Source organism: Staurois parvus, unplaced genomic scaffold (genome assembly GCF_062004578.1).
Source record: "Staurois parvus isolate SC_StPar_1 unplaced genomic scaffold, SC_StPar_1.0 ptg001026l, whole genome shotgun sequence".
NCBI classification, from domain to species: domain Eukaryota; kingdom Metazoa; phylum Chordata; class Amphibia; order Anura; family Ranidae; genus Staurois; species Staurois parvus.
In genome coordinates, this window is record NW_028318822.1 from 270,124 (window position 1) to 290,929 (window position 20,806).

General features: G+C 45.6%; 1 protein-coding gene across 1 annotated transcript in view; it reads right to left on the reverse strand.

The window, feature by feature from the left end:
- Positions 1–19,543, reverse strand: part of LOC149441086 (uncharacterized) — a 48,696-nt gene extending 29,153 nt beyond the window's left edge. Inside the window, 8 exon segments of the mRNA XM_089657725.1 lie at positions 5,022–5,247; positions 7,340–7,412; positions 13,718–15,303; positions 17,929–18,079; positions 18,203–18,409; positions 18,489–18,961; positions 19,078–19,201; positions 19,288–19,543. Coding sequence (XP_089513851.1) covers positions 5,022–5,247; positions 7,340–7,412; positions 13,718–15,303; positions 17,929–18,079; positions 18,203–18,409; positions 18,489–18,961; positions 19,078–19,162 — 2,801 coding nt within the window. The 5' untranslated portion in view covers positions 19,163–19,201; positions 19,288–19,543.
- Between the last annotated feature and the right edge of the window lie 1,263 nt (positions 19,544–20,806).

Genomic DNA, 20,806 nt, shown 5'->3' on the forward strand with positions numbered 1-20,806 from the left:
TCTCCATGTATAATACATACGGGGGGGATATGATCTCCATGTATAATACATACGGGGGGATATGATCTCCATGTATAATACATAAGGGGGGATATGATCACCATGTATAATACATAAGGGGGGATATGATCTCCATGTATAATACATAAGGGGGGATATGATCACCATGTATAATACATAAGGGGGATATGATCTCCATGTATAATACATAAGGGGGGATATGATCTTTATGTATAATACATAAGGGGGGGATATGATCTCCATGTATAATACATACGGGGGGGATATGATCTCCATGTATAATACATAAGGGGGATATGATCACCATGTATAATACATAAGGGGGATATGATCACCATGTATAATACATAAGGGGGATATGATCTCCATGTATAATACATACGGGGGATATGATCACCATGTATAATACATAAGGGGGGATATGATCTCCATGTATAATACATAAGGGGGGATATGATCTCCATGTATAATACATAAGGGGGATATGATCACCATGTATAATACATAAGGGGGGATATGATCTCCATGTATAATACATAAGGGGGGATATGATCTCCATGTATAATACATAAGGGGGGATATGATCACCATGTATAATACATAAGGGGGGATATGATCGCCATGTATAATACATAAGGGGGGATATGATCTCCATGTATAATACATAAGGGGGGATATGATCTTTATGTATAATACATAAGGGGGGGATATGATCTCCATGTATAATACATACGGGGGGGGGATATGATCTCCATGTATAATACATAAGGGGGGGATATGATCTCCATGTATAATACATAAGGGGGGATATGATCTCCATGTATAATACATAAGGGGGGATATGATCTCCATGTATAATACATAAGGGGGGATATGATCTCCATGTATAATACATAAGGGGGGATATGATCTCCATGTATAATACATAAGGGGGGATATGATCACCATGTATAATACATAAGGGGGGATATGATCACCATGTATAATACATAAGGGGGGATATGATCTCCATGTATAATACATAAGGGGGGATATGATCTCCATGTATAATACATAAGGGGGGATATGATCTCCATGTATAATACATAAGGGGGGATATGATCTTTATGTATAATACATAAGGGGGGGATATGATCTCCATGTATAATACATACGGGGGGGATATGATCTCCATGTATAATACATAAGGGGGGATATGATCTCCATGTATAATACATAAGGGGGGATATGATCTCCATATTTAATACATAAGGGGGGATATGATCTCCATGTATAATACATAAGGGGGGGATATGATCTCCATGTATAATACATAAGGGGGATATGATCACCATGTATAATACATAAGGGGGATATGATCTCCATGTATAATACATAAGGGGGGATATGATCTTTATGTATAATACATAAGGGGGGGATATGATCTTTATGTATAATACATAAGGGGAGGATATGATCTCCATGTATAATACATACGGGGGGGATATGATCTCCATGTATAATACATAAGGGGGATATGATCACCATGTATAATACATAAGGGGGATATGATCTCCATGTATAATACATAAGGGGGATATGATCACCATGTATAATGCATAAGGGGGATATGATCTCCATAACATAAGGGGGGGATATGATCTCCATGTATAATACATAAGGGGGGGATATGATCTCCATGTATAATACATAAGGGGGGATATGATCTCCATACATAATACATAAGGGGGGATATGATCACCATGTATAATACATAAGGGGGGATATGATCTCCATGTATAATACATAAGGGGGGATATGATCTCCATGCATAATACATAAGGGGGGATATGATCTCCATGTATAATACATAAGGGGGGATATGATCTCCATGTATAATACATAAGGGGGATATGATCTCCATGTATAATACATAAGGGGGGATATGATCTCCATGTATAATACATAAGGGGGATATGATCACTATGTATAATACATAAGGAGGATATGATCTCCATGTATAATACATAAGGGGGGATATGATCTCCATATAGAATACATAAGGGGGGATATGATCTCCATGTATAATACATAAGGGGGGATATGATCACCATGTATAATACATAAGGGGGATATGATCTCCATGTATAATACATAAGGGGGGATATGATCACCATGTATAATACATAAGGGGGGAGATGATCACCATGTATTATACATAAGGGGGGATATGATCTCCATGTATAATACATAAGGGGGGATATGATCTCCATTTATAAATACATCAGTGGTTCATATAGTGAACTCGGTGTAGAGTTATTCCCCCTGAGGTCATCACAGAGGACAAGGGGGCACTCTTTACTTCTGGAGGAAACGAAATGTAATCTACAAACACGGAAAGGTTTCTTCACAGTAAGAGCTGTGAAAATGTGGAATAGACTCCCTCAAGAGTTGGTTGTGGCTAGGTCAGTGGATTGCTTCAAAAACGTTTCTTTCTTGGATACACAGAATATAACTGGATATAACATTTATAGGTAAAGTTGATCCAGGGAATATCTGATTGCCCCTCGGGGGATCAGGAAGGAATTTTTTTTCCTTCCTCTGGATCAACTGTGGGTATAGGATTATAACTTTTTTTTTTTCTATGGTTGAACTGGATGGACTGTTGTCTTTTTTCAGCCAGACTAACTATGTAATTATGTAAACTGTGCTTCGGTTTATGAATTTTTCGCAATACGAAAAGTCTCGCAGAAGGAATTAAATTCATAAATCAAGGTACGCCTCTATATCATAAAGATGCTACTAGATATTAGAGTTGAGGTTCAAGGTCACCACTACCATGGGTGTACACCAGCGATGGCCAACCGTTTGACCTGCCTAGGCCATATTGGAAGAAGGAGAATTGTGAATTGTCTTGGGGCGCTTTTGCTCGGGCACAGCAGCTCATTCATGTGAATGGACTAAATTAAAAAAATGTGGTCCGCAATACAAAACTTTCTGGAGAACGCATTAAATTCATAAACCTGAGGTACGCCTGTATGTCATAAAGATGCTACTAGATACTACAGGTGAGGTTCAAGGCCACCACTACCATGGGTTTACAGCAGTGGTGGACAACCGTTTGACCTGCCTAGGCCATATTGGAAAAAGAATTGTCTTGGGCCACATTTGCTCGGGCACAGCAGCTTGTTCATGTGAATGGACTAAATGAAAAAAATGTGGTGCACAATACGAAACGTCCCCGAGAACACATTAAATTCGTAAACCGAGGTATGCCTGTACTTCTACACCCTGTTCCAAATTATTATGCAAATTCTATTTAAGTGTCACAAAGATTAAATATTTTGTTTTTCAGTTTAACTCATGGATGGCATTGTGTGTCAGGGCTCTTTTGATCACTGAAAACAATCTCGGACACCTGTGATAATTAGATTGGCCGGTGAGCCCAATGTAAGGAAAAACTACTAAAGGAGGGTGTTCCACATTATTAAGCAGAGCACCATTTTCAAGCAATATGGGGAAGAAAAAGGATCTCTCTGCTGCTGAAAAGAGTGAAATAGTTCAATGCCTTGGACGAGGGATGAAAACATTAGATATTTCATGAAAACGTAAGCGTGATCATCGCACTATGAAGAGATTTGTGGCTGATTCAGAGCACAGACGGGGTCGTGCAGATAAAGGCACATTGAGGAAGATTTCTGCCAGATTCATGCATCGGATCAAGAGAGCAGCTGCTAAAATCCCATTACATAGCAGCAAACAGATATTTGAAGCTGCTAGTGCCTCTGGAGTCCCACGGACATCAAGGTGTAGCGTCCTCCAGAGTCTTGCAACTGTGCATAAACCTTCTATTCGGCCACCACTAACCAATGCTCACAAGCAGAAACGGCTGCATTGGGCAGAAAAATACATGAAGACTAATTTTCAAACAGTCCTGTTCACTGATGAGTGCCGTGCAACCCTGGATGGTCCAGATGGATAGAGTAGTGGATGGTTGGCGGACGGCCACCCTGTTCCAACAAGGCTGCGACGTCAGCAAGGCAGTGGTGGAGTCATGTTTTGGGCCAGAATCATGGGAACAGAGCTGGTCAACCCCTTTAGGGTCCCCGAAGATGTAAAGATGACCTCTGCAAAGTATGTGGAGTTTATGACTGACCACTTTCTTCCCTGGTACAGAAGGAAGAACTATGCTTTCCGTAATAAAATCATCTTCATGCATGACAATGCACCATCTCATGCTGTAATGAATACCTCTGCATCAATGGCTGCTATGGGGATAAAAGGCCGGTGGCCCAGAGATACTGATAAGTCAATAAGCCTTTTTTCCCCCTCTTGCTGCTGGTGTTACAGTTACATAGTTACAACGTATCATTTGTGACTGTATAATCTATTAATTGTAGCTATTTGGTTATCTCTTTTTTATCAAGTGTTTTGCTTTTCTGCGTTACCTGGGGACCTCCTAAACCTGCATTCCGTGGTCGAAACTTTTGAACGAGCTTAACATAGAGGTGTTACTAAAGAATCATGTCTCTTGCATTATTATTTCATACTGTTGAAATATCTGAACCCACAATGTCAGGAGGCTTGCAAGGTCAGGGCAATCACTGGGGACAAGTATTATCAAGCGGCCCCAGTGGGGGTAGCGCTACACATAGATAGCATCTTCACACTCAGGGCTGGAATACAGCTTCTTCTCATGTGAATCTAATGTGTCAGGAAATGGGCTCACCTGTGAAAAACATTTCCCTCACGCTGCGTAAAGATGGGAGACCCATGAAAAACATTTCCCACACTCAGGACAAGGATACGGCTTCTCCCCCGTGTGAATCCTCCGATGTCTGTAAAGATTAGATGTCACAGAAAAACCTTTACCACATTCAGGGCAGGAATAAAGCTTTTTCCCCTTGTGAGATCTCTGATGTACGTAAAGATGGGAAACCCGTGAAAGAGATTTCCTGCACTCAGAACAGGAATACGGCTTTGCTCCTGTGTGAGTCCTACGATGTCTCTAAAGTATGTACTTCTCTGAAAAACATTTCCCGCACTCAGAACAACAATGAAGATTCTCACTCGTGTGAGATCTCTGATGTACAGTAAGATTTGATTCAGAGCTAAAGCTTTCCCCACATTCAGGATAGGAAAATGTCTCCTCCCCCTGAATTCCGGCACCATCCCCCACAGTACAAGGTTGTTCAGAGTCAGAGGGATTTGATGGTCCATCCACACTGTGAAGTCCACCATCCATAGCTGAGATCATTGGAGACGAGACGACCCACAAAACAGGAATGCTTTTACAGGTGGAGGCCACTGACATTGTTCCCCTACTCATCTTTTCTGACTATTTATTACTAGTTCTGCATTTGGCTAGGGTCAGTGTCACTACTGGTAGCATGAGGCCATACCTGGACCCTACAGAGGTTGCACAGGCAGTCCAACTCCTCCAGGATGGCACATTAATAAGTGCCATTTCCAGAAGGTTTGCTGTGTCTCCCAGCACAGTCTCAAGAGCATGGAGGAGATTCCAGGAGACAGGCAGTTACTCTAGGAGAGCTGGACAGGGCCGTAGAAGGTCCTTAACCCATCAGCAGGACCGGTATCTGCTCCTTTGTGCAAGGAGGAACAGGACGAGCACTGCCAGAGCCCTACAAAATGACCTCCAGCAGGCCACTGGTGTGAATGTCTCTGACCAATCAGAAATAGACTTCATGAGGGTGGTCCGAGAGCCCAACCTCCTCTAGTGGGCCCTGTTCTCACTGCCCGGGACCATAGAGCTGGATTGGTATTTGCCATTGTCACAGATCCAACCACATGCCCACAGTGAATAGCTAACCGAGGCGCGCACGTGCGGCCGTGACTTGGGGTAAGAGGGAATAAGGGGGACTTAATCTGTATATATATAAGTATATAAGACCGGCCGTGATATACTTTCACAGCCCGCACTACCTCTGGCCACCACTAGAGGGAGACTCCACTCCAATCAAGCTGGCTGACCACACACACAGGCAGACACGAATCTTACAATCTGGTGCACACTAAGGGTTGAGGAGCAGCCTAGCAATCAACACACCGTTTAGGATTCCTCCAGCTATCCTACAAGCTATAACCCCGGTGTTCATCACTCTTCCACTGTCCACAACCCCACACCAGACACACCCAAAATGGTAGCTTGTCACCACCCAACAGTTTTACTGGCCTGCTGGGCAACCACACACACACAGATCTCTGTCTGGCAGACCTGTTACCTTTACAATCTAAATGCAATCTGCCAACATGCAGTGCAATTGCATACAGATAGGCAATGAACTTGACAGAGCATATAAAGACACTGCAATACAAAACAATCTAATCTCTCTGGAGATATGAACCCGAGCTTAAGTACCCAGAAGTCACCTATTAATTTTAAGATTTAATATCCCGAAAGTGGGCAGTGCATGAAATATGTACAAAGTATAAAAAGTTACAGAAAATACAAAAAATACAAGAAGACACACAATTGGCTATTGACTATAAAATAAAAGGGAATAAAACAGAAATAAAACTTTTACCAAGAGTTTTCCTGTGACTGAAGAAAGGCAGGGAAAGTCCGCAATCCGCCAGTAGATAGAACTGGCTCCGTACGAATCTCAATGTCCATATCTCAGGGTCCTCAATTTATGGGAATATGGATGTGGGCTGGACATTAGTCCTTGGCCAATCGACTCCGGGGGGTGTTCTTGTACCAGCCCACAGGACATTCTGGATACTGAAATGCCCAAAGTCGATTGGACCAGGAACGGTTTAAATCACCAAGTCAGGGATTGAATTTCCGACACCAGCGCATCAGTCCGATCGCGACAATACCAATCACTGTTCAGCTGTCGCAATCAGGCACCATATAACCATTTTCTGCATTTCTCTGGGATTTTACATAGGCTACAAATATAGTTTTACATGCAGATGTAGCCTACAGTGTGTCCAATCAGAAGGAAGTATTTTCATCTCTCTGCAACTAATATTTTAGCTTTTATGAGAGATTAAATATATTCCTTTGATCTGTGTATATTTGTCAAAGCTCCCAGACATATCGGGACCACCTCTGGTCTCCCGCTGTGTCATGAAGCCAAACCCTCTAGAGCCCTTTTCCTTCCAGATTTCCAGGAGGTGACAAATCTTATTGGCATCCAGGTGTCACCTCCTTCCAGAGGAAGCTCTGTCCCTTTCAGATGCTAATTGGTGACCATATGTCTCTGACTGAATTCTGAACACATCTTATATAATTATAACATGAAATGAGCTAAATCTACAATGACATATTTCTACAGATCACATCTCAGCTACTCAAATTTTTCATGTACGTTACAGCCATTGAACACCAGAATTGGCAGGTCCACCACTGTTGCCCTGTGCTTTGCACAGATGAGAGCAGGTTCACCCTAAGCACATGTGACAGACATGAAAGGGTCTGGAGAAGCCGTGGAGAACGTTCTGCTGCCTGTAACATGGTTCAGCAGGACCGTTTTGGTGGTGGGTCAGTGATGGTCTGGGGGAGGCATACCCATGGAGGGACGCACAGACCTCTACAGGCTAGACAATGGCACCCTGACTGCCATTGGGTATCGGGAAGAAATCCTTGGACCCATTGTCAGACCCTACGATGGTGCAGTGGGTCCTGGATTCCTCCTGGTGCACGACAATGCCCGGCCTCATGTGGTGAGAGTATGCAGGCAGTTCCTAGAGGAACACCTCTGGGATATCATGTTTCGGTCCATCCGACATCGCCAGGTTGCACCTCAGACTGTCCAGGAGCTCACTAATCCCCCAGGACACCATCCGCCGTCTTATTAGGAGCCTCCCCCGACGTTGTCAGGCATATATACAAGCACGTGGGGGGCCATACAAACTACTGAGGACCATTCTGAGTTGCTGCAATGAAATTTCAGCAGAATGGACTAGCCTGCTACATCATTTCTTCACTTTGATTTTCGGGGTGTCTTTGAATTCAGTCCTCTGTAGGTCGATCGTTTTCATTTCCATCAAACGATGGGGCATCCTTAGATTACTAAAACATTACCCGTCCATATCAGTATAGAGATCCAGCAGATTTTTCCCAATTGAGATCTGATGGGTTTTCAAATTGTTCCTTTTTTTGAGCTGTGTATACAACATTTATTTTTTACAATTTTGTTTTACATACTGCCACAGAGCAGTGCAGTTTCACCTTAGTGATAATATACTATGGTTTTTTTTTTTTTTACACTCCGATTGCTTACTACAGTGATGATCACTGTATAATCAATCAATAACACTGTTCAAAGGTTTCATTAACCCCTTCACGCCGAGAGTACGCCAATATGCGGCCTCTCGGTGGCTGGACCTTGGCGCCGAGCGGCAGCATATTTGCGTACTGCTTGTAAACAAACGTGCTGAGAGCGAACGCCCTGCGCACTCCCAGCACATATATTGGTGTTCTCTTTTGATCAGGATCTTTCCGATCATGTGACCGCCGTGACAACCAATCACGGCAGTCACATGACCTAAACCCCTTTAAAGGGTCGGGAGGCACCAGTGCGAAGGGGTTAATGAAACTTTTGCGTACTACTGTGATCTATCACATAGTACGGGGCTGTTGGTACCATGTGATCGCTGTTGTGACCAATCATTGAAATCACAGAGTAGTAAGCAAGGCATCATGCATGACAGCCTTATTTACTACTGTAACTATGATCGCTGTGATTGGTCACAGCGATCACATGGTTCTAGGGCCATTTGCAGCACCCCAGTACCATGACCGGTGATTGGCTGTATCTGGTGGACACAGCTGTCACCGATTGCGCCACTGCATGCCCTTTTGAAAGGATGTACGGGTACTTCCTCCCTGAACAGAGCACCCACCACTGTCGTTTATGTACATTGGCCAAAGGGGGAACCCTAAATGTCCCCCAAAATATAAAGCAGATCCCCAAGTGTCTGTTATGCATCCGGGGGGGACTCTGGAGGAGTCTGTGTGCTTTTTTTCCCCCTGCCAATTTAAACTGTGTCATTTTTTTTCTTTGTAAATGTCACTTTTGCTGTAGCACATCCTGCAGCAAGAGTGAAAAATAAAAATGGAAGGAGTCACCCCCCAAAATTCATACCACACTCTTTTTGATATGGATTTTGATTGGGTAACTTTAAAATTACAAATGAAAAGTGTGAGGTCCCCCAGAGATCCATACCAGGACCCTTAATTTGAGAATGCAGCCCGGCTGGAAAGGGGGAGGACTAGCGTGTAGCCTCCCCTATGAACCATACCAGGCCACATGCTCTCCACCCTTGTCCACTGGTTGTAGGGATCTGCGGGTGGGAAGGGTTTATCAGAATCTGTAAACCCTCTTTAAATTTAGGGTGCCCCCACACACCACCCCCCACTCTGTGAATGCGTATAGGGTACATAGTACCCCTACCAGGGGCGGACTGACAACTCATGGGGCCCCCGGGAAATAGGGGATCATGGGGCCCCTGTGTCCTTGCCCAAACTCAAAAAAGCCTATGAAAAAGGTACCAGGGGCATCTCATGGGGCCCCCTACTGACCCCGGGCCCTCTAGCAGTGCCCGAGTTTCCAATTGGTCAGTCCGCCCCTGACCCCTACTCATTCACAAAATGAAAAAGTCACCTAGAAATAAAGACGACCAAACATTTGACAAGTTCTTTATAACAAAATAAAAATCCCCAAAAATGTCCCTTGTTGTAAATTCAACATCAATCACGATGACTGACATCACTGGAAAAAAAAAAACCTGATGACCCAAAAGCACACGACCAATCCCATACCTAGAGAATAACCCCCCATATTTAGGCAGTGATATCATACTCAATTCCCTACCCGTCCACTTATGTGACCCGGGATTCAAACACATGTAAATGACTGGTCTGCATGACGGTGGTCATTTTAAAAGGAAGTAGAGAGGGTGCAAGCAGCCGCTGCTTCCTTAGCAACCACTGACAGTTGGTAAGTAGTGACATTATTGCCCAAATATGGTCATGTGACCATATTTAAGCAAGTATGTAACCGGCTCCATTCCCTGCCCATTTGCTTACACAGCCAGGAATTCCCAGCCATGTAAGTGAATAGGGCAGATGACGTCAGTCGTTGGTAAGGACGCAGCGGGTGCACAACAGTAATCAATAGACATTGTGGATGCAGAAGGATGAAAAGACTAAAATTACATTTTTCAAAGTTTATTCACATATACAGTAGATTAGAACATTAAAAGAATATCATGGCAATGGTAAAAATCAAACATAGATCCCGAATTTCTGCAATGGACCCCTCTTGAGTTACCAATATTACACTTGATATGATTGTCACATTGTATACTGTATATATGGGGTCCTTGCAGGACCAGACCTAGCCTATCTGATGTGGGAGTGCAATAAACAATGACAGAGGGCAGAGAATGCAAGGTCAGAAGGGCAGTGTAGTCAGTCAGTGCACAGGGGGTCAGCAGGGCAGTGTACAGAGGCCATTAGTTTGTAGGACAGTGTACAGGGGATTATCAGGACAGTGTACAGGGGTCAGCAGGGCATTGTTCAGTGGGTCAGCAGGGCATTGTATAGGGGGTCAGCAGGGCATTGTATAGGGGGTCAGCAGGGCATTGTATAGGGGGTCAGCAGGGAAGTGTACAAGAGTCAGTAGGGCAGTGTACAGGGGTCAGCAGGGCATTGTATAGGGGGTCAGCAGGGCAGAGGATGAGAGATCATCAGGGGAGTGTACAAGAGTCAGTAGGGCAGTGTACAGATGTCAGCAGAGCATTGTTCAGAGCATCAGCAGGGCAGAGGATGATAGATCAGCAGGGGAGTGTACAAGAGTCAGTAGGGCAGTGTACAGGGGTCAGCAGGGCATTGTATAGTGGGTCAGCAGGGCAGAGGATGAGAGATCAGCATGGGAGTGTACAAGCATCAGTAGGGAAGTGTACATGGGTCAGCAGGGCATTGTATAGGGGGTCAGCAGGGCAGAGGATGAGAGATCAGCAGGGGAGTGTACAAGAGTCAGTAGGGCAGTGTACAGGGGTCAGCAGGGCATTGTATAGGGGGGCAGCAGGACAGAGGATGAGAGATCAGCAGGGGAGTGTACAAGAGTCAGTAGGGCAGTGTACAGGGGTCAGCAGGGCATTGTATAGGGGGTCAGCAGGGCAGAGGATGAGAGATCAGCAGGGGAGTGTACAAGAGTCAGTAGGGCAGTGTACAGATGTTTAGTAAAGCAGAGAACAGGGGTCAGCAGAGCAGATGATAGAAGTCAGCAGGGTGGAGAAGAAGCATTATCAGGGCAGAAGACAGGGGTCAGCAGGACAGAGTAGAGGGGGTTGGCAGGGTACATTGGTCAACAGAGAAGAGGACAGGGTCACTGCTGGCAGGACACTCAGGAGAGATCCTCCTTCCATCCCCACATTGCACACAGCCTGGGTACTCAGATCTCCTCCTCCCCACACAGCTCATAGCTGAGATTGGATTCCCTTACAGACACAGCCTCGATCTGCACAGTGTGTAGCTGGCTACTGCAGCTGTGCTGCCATTCTAATCTGGGAGTTTCACAGGTCAGAACTGTGACAGCAGCCAGCTACACACTGTGCTAAATGAGTCTGTAAAGAAATCCAGTCTCAGCTATGTGCTGTGTGGGAAGGAGGAGATCCCAGTCCAAATCCCCCCTCTCAGCACAACTCTCTGCCCAACCAATCCTACCCAATCCTACCTCCTAGCTCAAATCCCTCCCAACTCCCCCCCCCCCCCCCCAGCACAAATGTCCCCCGCACAAACAATTCCCCCTCAGCACACATCTTCTTTCCCCTTAAATTTCCAACCCTAGCATAAATCCTCTCCCCCAAAACCCCCTCCAAGCACAAATCCTTTCCCCCAAAACCCCCTCCAAGCACAAATCCTCACTCCCAAATCCCCCCATCCAGCACAAAACCCCCAATTCCCCCTCCTAGCCAAGTCCCCCCAAATACCCTGTTAGCCTAAATCCCCCTCCCCCTTCTAGCACAAATCCTCCCTCCCAGAAAAAATCCCCCCTCCGAGCACAATCCTCCCCCTTCTCCCTTGTTACCCATCCCAGGAAAAATAGTTCCCCATCCCAAACTTACAGAAAACTCCCGGAAATCAGAGCCGGGAGGAGGTGGGCTGTGCTGTACTCTCCTCCCTTGCTGTCAGAAAAGTGATCCTCCATACACCAGATAGCACAGGATCGCTCACAGATCAGACTATACATGGCTTGATCCCTCCACTGGCTTCCACTCGGTGTCCTCCACCCCTCTCTACCAATCCCTCCACTGGCTTCCACTCGGTGTCCTCCACCCCTCTCTACCAATCCCTCCACTGGCCTCCATTCAGTGTCCTCCACCCCTCTCTGCCAATCCCTCCACTGGCCTCCATTCAGTGTCCTGCACCCCTCTCTGCCAATCCCTTTACTGGCCTCCATTCAGTGTCTTCCACCCCTCTCTGCCAATCCCTCCACTGGCCTCCATTCAGTGTCCTCCACCCCTCTCTGCCAATCCCTTCACTGGCCTCCATTCAGTGTCTTCCACCCCTCTCTGCCAATCCCTCCACTGGCCTCCACTCGGTGTCCTCCACCCCTCCCTGCCAATCCCTCCATTGGCCTCCACTCATTGTCCTCCACCCCTCTCTGCCAATCCCTCCATTGGCCTCCATTCAGTGTCTTCCACCCCTCTCTGCCAATCCCTCCACTGGCCTCCATTCAGTGTCCTCCTCCCCTCTCTGCCAATCCCTCCACTGGCCTCCATTCAGTGTCCTCCACCCCTCTCTGCCAATCCCTCCACTGGCCTCCATTCAGTGTCCTCCACCCCTCTCTGCCAATCCCTCCACTGGCCTCCATTCAGTGTCCTCCACCCCTCTCTGCCAATCCCTCCACTGGCCTCCATTCAGTGTCCTCCACCCCTCTCTGCCAATCCCTCCACTGGCTTCCCATTGCCCAATGGATAAAATTCAAAACATTAACAATAACATATAAAGCCATTTATAACTCCTCCCCAAATTACATCACCGATCTTGTCTCCAAATATCACCCAAACTGTCCTCTTCGCTCCTCCCACGACCTCCTGTTCTCTAGCTCCCTTGTCTCCTCCTCCCATGCTCATCTCCAGGACTTCTCCAGAGTCTCCCCATCCTCTGGAACTCTCTACTCCAATCTATCAGACTATCGCCTACTCTGCTCACTTTTAGGTGATCTCTGAAAACCTATCTCTTCAGGGAAGCCTATCCGGCCCTCAGCTAATAATGGAATCTTCTACTCTTCCAACCAGTCCATCCCCCACAGTTATTACCTTTTGTACCACTAGCCCCTCCCTCCTAGATTGTAAGCTCCCAGGATCAGGGCCCTCCTAACCCTCTTGTATTGAACTGTATTGTTGCTGTATTGTCTCCCGTTATATTGTACAGCGCTGAGCAAACTGTTGGCGCTATATAAATCCTGTATAATAATAATCATTGTATGAAAGAAAGATGAACATTCATCATGGCCGGTCACATTTGTTTAACTATTTTAAATATAGTGTTTGTGAAATCTTCCACCACGAAATGTACTCAGCCGATGAGAGGTCATGTCAGGTGACCTCTGATCTCCTTATGAACTGTTTCTTCCATGATGAAGATCATACATGGAGTATATCTGAGGTGTATATCAGGGTGTGCTTCTTCCCCACATGAGAGCTGGGATGTCCAGCAACATGCATATAGAAGACATTTCCCGCACTCAAGGCACTAATACACCTCCAGGGTTGTGTGGGAACCCTGATGTACAGGAAGACAGGACTTCAGTGAGGAACATTTCCCTCACTCAGGACAGGAAAATGGCCTCTCCCCCGTGTGAGACTTCTGATGTCTGGAAAGATTGGACTTCCGTGAAAAACATTTCCCGCACTCAGGACAGGTATACAGCTTTTCCCCCCTGTGAGCCTTTTGATGTATCACAAGCTCTGACTTTCGTACAAAGCATTCCCCACACTCAGAACAGGAATCCACCTTCTCACCTGTGTGCAATCTCTGATGTTTGTTAAGATTGGATTTATGAGGAAAATATTTCCCGCACTCAGGACAGAAATACGGTTTCTCCCCTGTGTGAGATCTCTGATGTATAACAAGCACTGATTTATGTACAAAACATTTCCCGCACTCAGGACAGGAATACACATTCTCACCTGTGTGCAACCTCTGATGAGTATTAAGATTGGACCTATGTGAAAAACATTTCCCACACTCAGAACAGGAATACAATTTTTTCCCCAGGTGAGACCTCTGATGTATAACAAGTTTTGATTTCTGTACAAAACATTTTCCACATTCAGGACAGGAATACGGCTTTTCACCTGTGTGTAATCTCTGATGTCTGTATAGATTGCACTTTCGTGAAAAGCATTTCCCACACTCAGAACAGGAAAAAGGCTTCTCATCAGTGTGCAATTTTTGATGTGTGTAAAGATGGGATTTCTGTGAAAAACATTTCCCGCACTCTAGGCAGGAAAATGGCTTCTCACCTGTGTGAGACCTCTGATGTTTGACAAGTTCAGATTTTTGTACAAAACATTTCCCACACTCAGAACAGGAATATGGCTTCTCACCTGTGTGAGACCTCTGATGTCCATAAAGATTGAACTTTCTTGAGAAACATTTCCCGCACTCTGAACAGAGATATGGTTTTTCCCCTGTGTGAGACCTCTGATGTAGAACAAGTTCTGATTTTTTTACAAAACATTTCCCACACTCAAAACAGAGATACGGTTTTTCCCCCGTGTGAGATCTCTGATGTATGTCAAGTTCTGATTTTTTTACAAAGCATTTCCCGCACTCAGGACAAGAATAAAGCTTCTCACCTGTGTGCAATCTGTGATGATTATAAAGAGAGGACTTCAATGAAAAACATTTCTCGCACTCAGGACAGGAAAATGGCTTCTCCCCCGTGTGAGTTCTATGATGTATGGAAAGATGGGACTTCTTCGAAAAACTTTTTCCGCACTCAGGGCAGGAATGTGGCTTCTTACCTGTGTGAGATCTCTGATGAACATTAAGATCGGATTTAAATTGAAAACTCTTCCCACACTCAGTGCAGGAGAAGCTCTTCCCTGTTGGCAGGCCGGCCCGGTCCCGCACAGTCTGAGGTTCCTCAGGATACGAGGAATCCGATGGTCCATCTACACTGGGTGGTGCCGGATGGACATTGGAGGGAGCCGGGTTTTCTCCTGGACTATACTGTGTGATGTCCTCATCTTCTACTTTCCAGTCTGGAGACAAAGTGAGACAATCCTCGGAGGTTTTCCTCATCTCCCGGACATGGACTAAAATACAAAGACAAAGAGGATTACTAGACAGCAGCTGATTGGTTCCCCCAAACCAGGACTCCGCCCACATCAGACAGCTTGGTCTCTGAGGAGCTTACAATTCCACCCTCAAGGGAACTAGGAAATGGCTCCTCTGATCTCCTACCAGGTCATTTCTTTATTCATGGACCTTAGTCAGATTGTGAGGAAACAACCAGAACTGTCTGTTATAGGAGGGACAGTGATGAGGGGATTATAGGACGAGGGTCCCCACCCCCTCTATCACTCATCACCATCTTCCCAACACAAGAAGTACTGCACTTCCTTATTTAGTCCATGATTTAGTCATGAAGAACAGCGGGGCTGAGCCCCACCAGAGGTCAGAGAGTGAGGATGGGGGGAGAACAACCAAGATGAAGACTGGACTGATCCTGAAGACCACCATCATTGGGGTATTGACTCCTCCCTCATTATCACTTTCTGTTTAAGGGTCCAAAGTTGGAGGATGTTATCACATTATTATCAACATCTATCTTTTAAAGCTTTACTGAAAAAGCTGAAGATAGAAGCTGATTGATTACTATGCGCATGTGCACCAAATTCTGGCTGATCCAATTTTGGTAAATTATAGCAGAAGTCAGGACTATCTAATGTATAATATATTGTATAGGATTCAACAGTTAGGACTATATAGTATCAGGACTACATATTGCACAAGACAGTGTATATAGCGCAGGGATCAGGACTACATTATATGCAATATAACTTATATAGTGTAACAGGACTCACAATATTTGTGTTCAGTAATTGTTGGCAGCTTAACCACATGCCGCCCAGCCACTGTAGAAATACGGCGGCAGGGCGGCACGGCTGGGCAAAACCTGTGTTTTTAAAACAGGTAGGGGGCGCGCCGCCACCCTACCTGTCCCGCCGATCACGGCCGCGGATGTCAGTCGCCGGGTCACAGCCGGTCGTTACCATCTATGTTCCAGCAATTAGTGGCAATCAGTGACAGAGAGCACAGCTACAGTAGCTGTGCTTTCTGTCAGTTCCCTGACAGCTCCTGACGCGCTGATCGGGACAGAAGAGTTTATCTGTCCCGATCAGCACAGAAGAGTTTATCTGTCCCGATCAGCGGTGTTCCCTGCAGTACACACCCCGCCCCCTAGTAAAACACTCCCCTCACACAGTTAACCCTTTCCCTGAATAATAAAGTTAACCCCTTCCTCCCCAGTGCCATTAGTACAGTGTCAGTGTTTTTTTTTTGCACTGATCACTGTATTGGTGTCACTGGGGATGTCAGTGACCCCAAGTCAGTTCCCCCCCAATGTCAGAATGTCCGCTGCAGTCCCGCCATAAGTCGCTGATCGCCGCCATTATTAGTATAAAAAAAACTCCTAAAAATCCCAGTATCTTTCCCGCCATTTGTAAACGCTATAACTTTCACGTAAACCAATTAATTTACACGTATTGGGGTTTTTTTTTAGCAAAGACATGTCGCAGAATGCATTTTGGCAGAAATTTATGACTAAATTTGATTTTTAAATTTTTTTTTACTGGACATGTTTTATAGCAAAAAAGTCCAAAATATTGTTTTTTTTCCTCAAAATTGTCAGCCTTTTTTTTTATAGCGCAAAAAATAAAAACCGCACAGGCGATCAAATACCACCGAAAGAAAGCTCAATTTGTGGGGAAAAAAAAGGATGTAAATTTCATTAATGTACCGTATTGCATGACCGCGCAATTGTCCGTTAAACTAGCGCAGCGCTGTATAGCAGAAAAATGGTGTAAATTGCAGTATCTATACCATAGTTTGTAGACGCTATAACTTCACACAAAGCAATCAATATACACTTATTGGGATTTTTTTTACCAAAAACATGGAGCAGAATACATTTTGGCCTAAATTTATAACCAACTTTGAGTTTACTATATATTTTTTATAGCTGAAAGTAAAAAATATTGTTTTTCTTCCAAATTTTTGGTCTTTTTTTGTTTATAGCGTGAAAAATAAAAAGCGCACAGGTGATCAAATTACACCAAAAGAAAGCTCTATTTGTGTGAAAAAAAGGACGTAAATTTCGTTTGGGTGCAGCATTGCATGACCGCGCAATTATCAGTTGAATTAGTGCAGCGCCGAGTAGCAAAAAGAGGCGTGGTCATTAAGGGGGGTAAATCCTCTGGAGGGCAAGTGGTTAAATGTTTTCTTAACGGAGTCTGAACTCAGTGACTTGGGTCTGAGACTAAGCAGACATATCCCTCCACCCGGCACAGACAGCACACAACAATGCAAGTAATTCTGGGATATTTGTCAGAGATCTTGCTGGACCCAGGCATGAGGCAGAAGACCCAAGGCATATACATGCCCCATATTCCTAGGCTGAGCAAAGCCTATTGGGAAATTCAACATTTTACTGCCATTTGATCCCCAGAACCTCCATAAATCCAGTCTAGATACATAAATTGTGTCTGCAGCACAGAGAAGGAAGATTATCCGAGAGAAATCCAGGAATACAGGACGGGGAACACAGCTCAGGAAAGTGACCAGGGGATTACAGGCTGATATCACCCAGTCCCCGCCCTACTCTGGACCAATCAGTGAGCAGTATGGGTGGAGGAATGGATTTAGTGTTCATGACCCACCTGTGCTGATCTCTGTAGGAGTGTCCTCCTCTATAAATGTCCCCGTTATTCCATCCTCCTCCATAGACTGCTGATCATCCCTCACATACGCCTCTTCTTCTTCTTCTTCTTCTGATTTAACTTCAACTTCTATATCTTTAGGATCTTCCCACTAAACAAAGAAAAGGAAAGAAAATATCATGTGTAAAATATAAGCATTAATATTGTGACATCACATAAAAAATCCACACATTGTCTCCACTAATCCATGTTCTAGATTCTTCAGCCCACCAACCTTGTAATGGTGAGGGATGGTGTGACCTTCCTGTGTGGAATCCCGGGAATACAGAGGACGGGGACATCTCTCTGGTGGGTTCCTGGTATTAGGTGGCTCCATCATATCCTTGTGTCCTTCTGAAAACCCCACCATCACTCCATACTCCTCATCCTCCTCTTTATACTCTTCTTTAACAACAATATTATCATCCCCGAGGATTCCACTCTGAAAGATATAATAAAACATTCATTGTAACAAACAAGTTGTGTATAAATCACAACTACCAATAATTGTCATCATCTACCTGATGATGGTGAGGGATGGTGTGACCTTCCTGTGTGGAATCCTGGGAATACAGAGGACGGGGACATCTCTCTGGTTGGTTCCTGTAGCTGGATGACTCCAAAGTGGTGTCCTGGTACAGATCTTTGTGTTCTTTTGGATACTTTGCCTCCTCCTTAACACCATCTTCATCATCCTTTTTTATCTCTTCTTTAATATGGACCTGTGTGGAATCCCGGGAATACAGAGGACGGGGACATCTCTCTGGTGGGTTCCCATGACTGGATCCATCTACCTGATGATGGTGAGGGATGGTGTGACCTTCCTGTGTGGAATCCCAGGAATACAGAGGACGGGGACATCTCTCTGGTGGGTTCCCATGACTGGATCCATCTACCTGATGATGGTGAGGGATGGTGTGACCATCCTGTGTGGAATCCCGGGAATACAGAGGACGGGGACATCTCTCTGGTGGGTTCCCATGACTGGATCCATCTGTAGGAAACACACACACTGACTGAATCCATTGTTTCTATGTGTTTATCAGATGATGGGGGATCTAGGTGGATCCTCCGTACTGCTCTCTCCTTTACAATAAAGTCTCCTCTTACCCGGTGATGTGAGGGGCGGCTGATTGTCCATCATGACGTCCTTGTAGAGATCCTTGTGTCCTTCTAAATACTCCCACTCCTCCATGGAGAAATAGACAGTGACACCCTGACACCTTATAGGAACCTGACACACACAATGATACAGTCACCATCCAGACACATCCCTTGTCTGTTACTGGAGAATGTCCCAGAATTCCCGGCACCGCTCACCTCTCCTGTCAGCAGCTCAGTGATCTCTCTGGTGACTTCTAGAATCTTCTTCTTCTTTCTCTCTTCTATCAGGGAGGGAGGTGGAGACAATGTGATGTCATATGATCTCCAGACTTCACAGGAGGAAAACTCTAGATATGAACATGAATAGTAAAATCAAATGATATTCTCAGAATCCTCAGCTCACCATTCAGAGCCTACACAGGATCCCCCTCCCCCTTAAGTAGATTAAAAGCTTGTCAAAGGCATTCTGATGTCATTACACAAAATTCAGGGAGGAGCTGTGAGGTCAGTGTGATGTCATAGAATTCTCTGACTCTGGTTGGAGGTACATTGGGAGGAGGAGCTGTGAGGTCAGTGTGATGTCATAGGATTCTCTGATTCTGGATGGAAGGACATTGGGAGGGGGAGCTGTGAGGTCAGTGTGATGTCATAGGATTCTCTTGACTCTGGTTGGAGGACATTGGGAGGAGGAGCTGTGGGGGGCGCTCTGTGAGGTTTCTGTACACAGAATCATTTCTCCCGGGTGCGTCCCACCTCTCCTAAACTGAAAGATGAACGTTGTCTTTGGGCTTTGCCAGGACACATCCTATCCCTGTGATCTCCGTGTTCTCCGGAGACTTTACTGATCACATTTCAGGATGAATATCTGAGACTGGGATCATTATGGAGAAATACGTTTTCAGGACATTTCCTACAAATGACATTTTCCCTCTTTCTTCCTATTGAATCTTATAAAATAAAGACAAACATATTCCCCGAAATAACCCCCCATCCCCCGCCACTGATAAAAGTCATATAATCCTTTAGTATAGACTGATGGGGTGAGAAGGTGACCCATCTCCACAATGAGGAGAATGTTCCGGCCCCGGAAGTGGGGGAATGTTGTGCCCCTGAAGGGGTTAATCTGGGTTCCCACACTATATATGTGTGTATCATCATCTGCTGGAGATAAAAGACATCACAGTGACTATGGAGGAAGAGGACGGACGTGACTATGGAGGAAGAGGACGGACGTGACTATGGAGGAAGAGGACGGACGTGACTATGGAGGAAGAGGACGGACGTGACTATGGAGGAAGAGGACGGACGTGACTATGGAGGAAGAGGACGGACGTGACTATGGAGGAAGAGGACGGACGTGACTATAGAGGAAGAGGACGGACGTGACTATGGGGGAAGAGGACGGACGTGACTATGGGGGAAGAGGACGGACGTGACTATGGAGGAAGAGGACGGACGTGACCATGGGGGAAGAGGACGGACGTGACCGTGGGGGAAGAGGACGGACGTGACCGTGGGGGAAGAGGACGGACGTGACCGTGGGGGAAGAGGACGGACGTGACCGTGGGGGAAGAGGACGGACGTGACCGTGGGGGAAGAGGACGGACGTGACTGTGGAGGAAGAGGACAGACGTGACCGTGGGGGAAGGGGACGGGCGTGACTATGGGGGAAGAGGACGGACGTGACTATGGGGGAAGAGGACGGACATGACGGGGGGTTACTGAGTGTAAATAG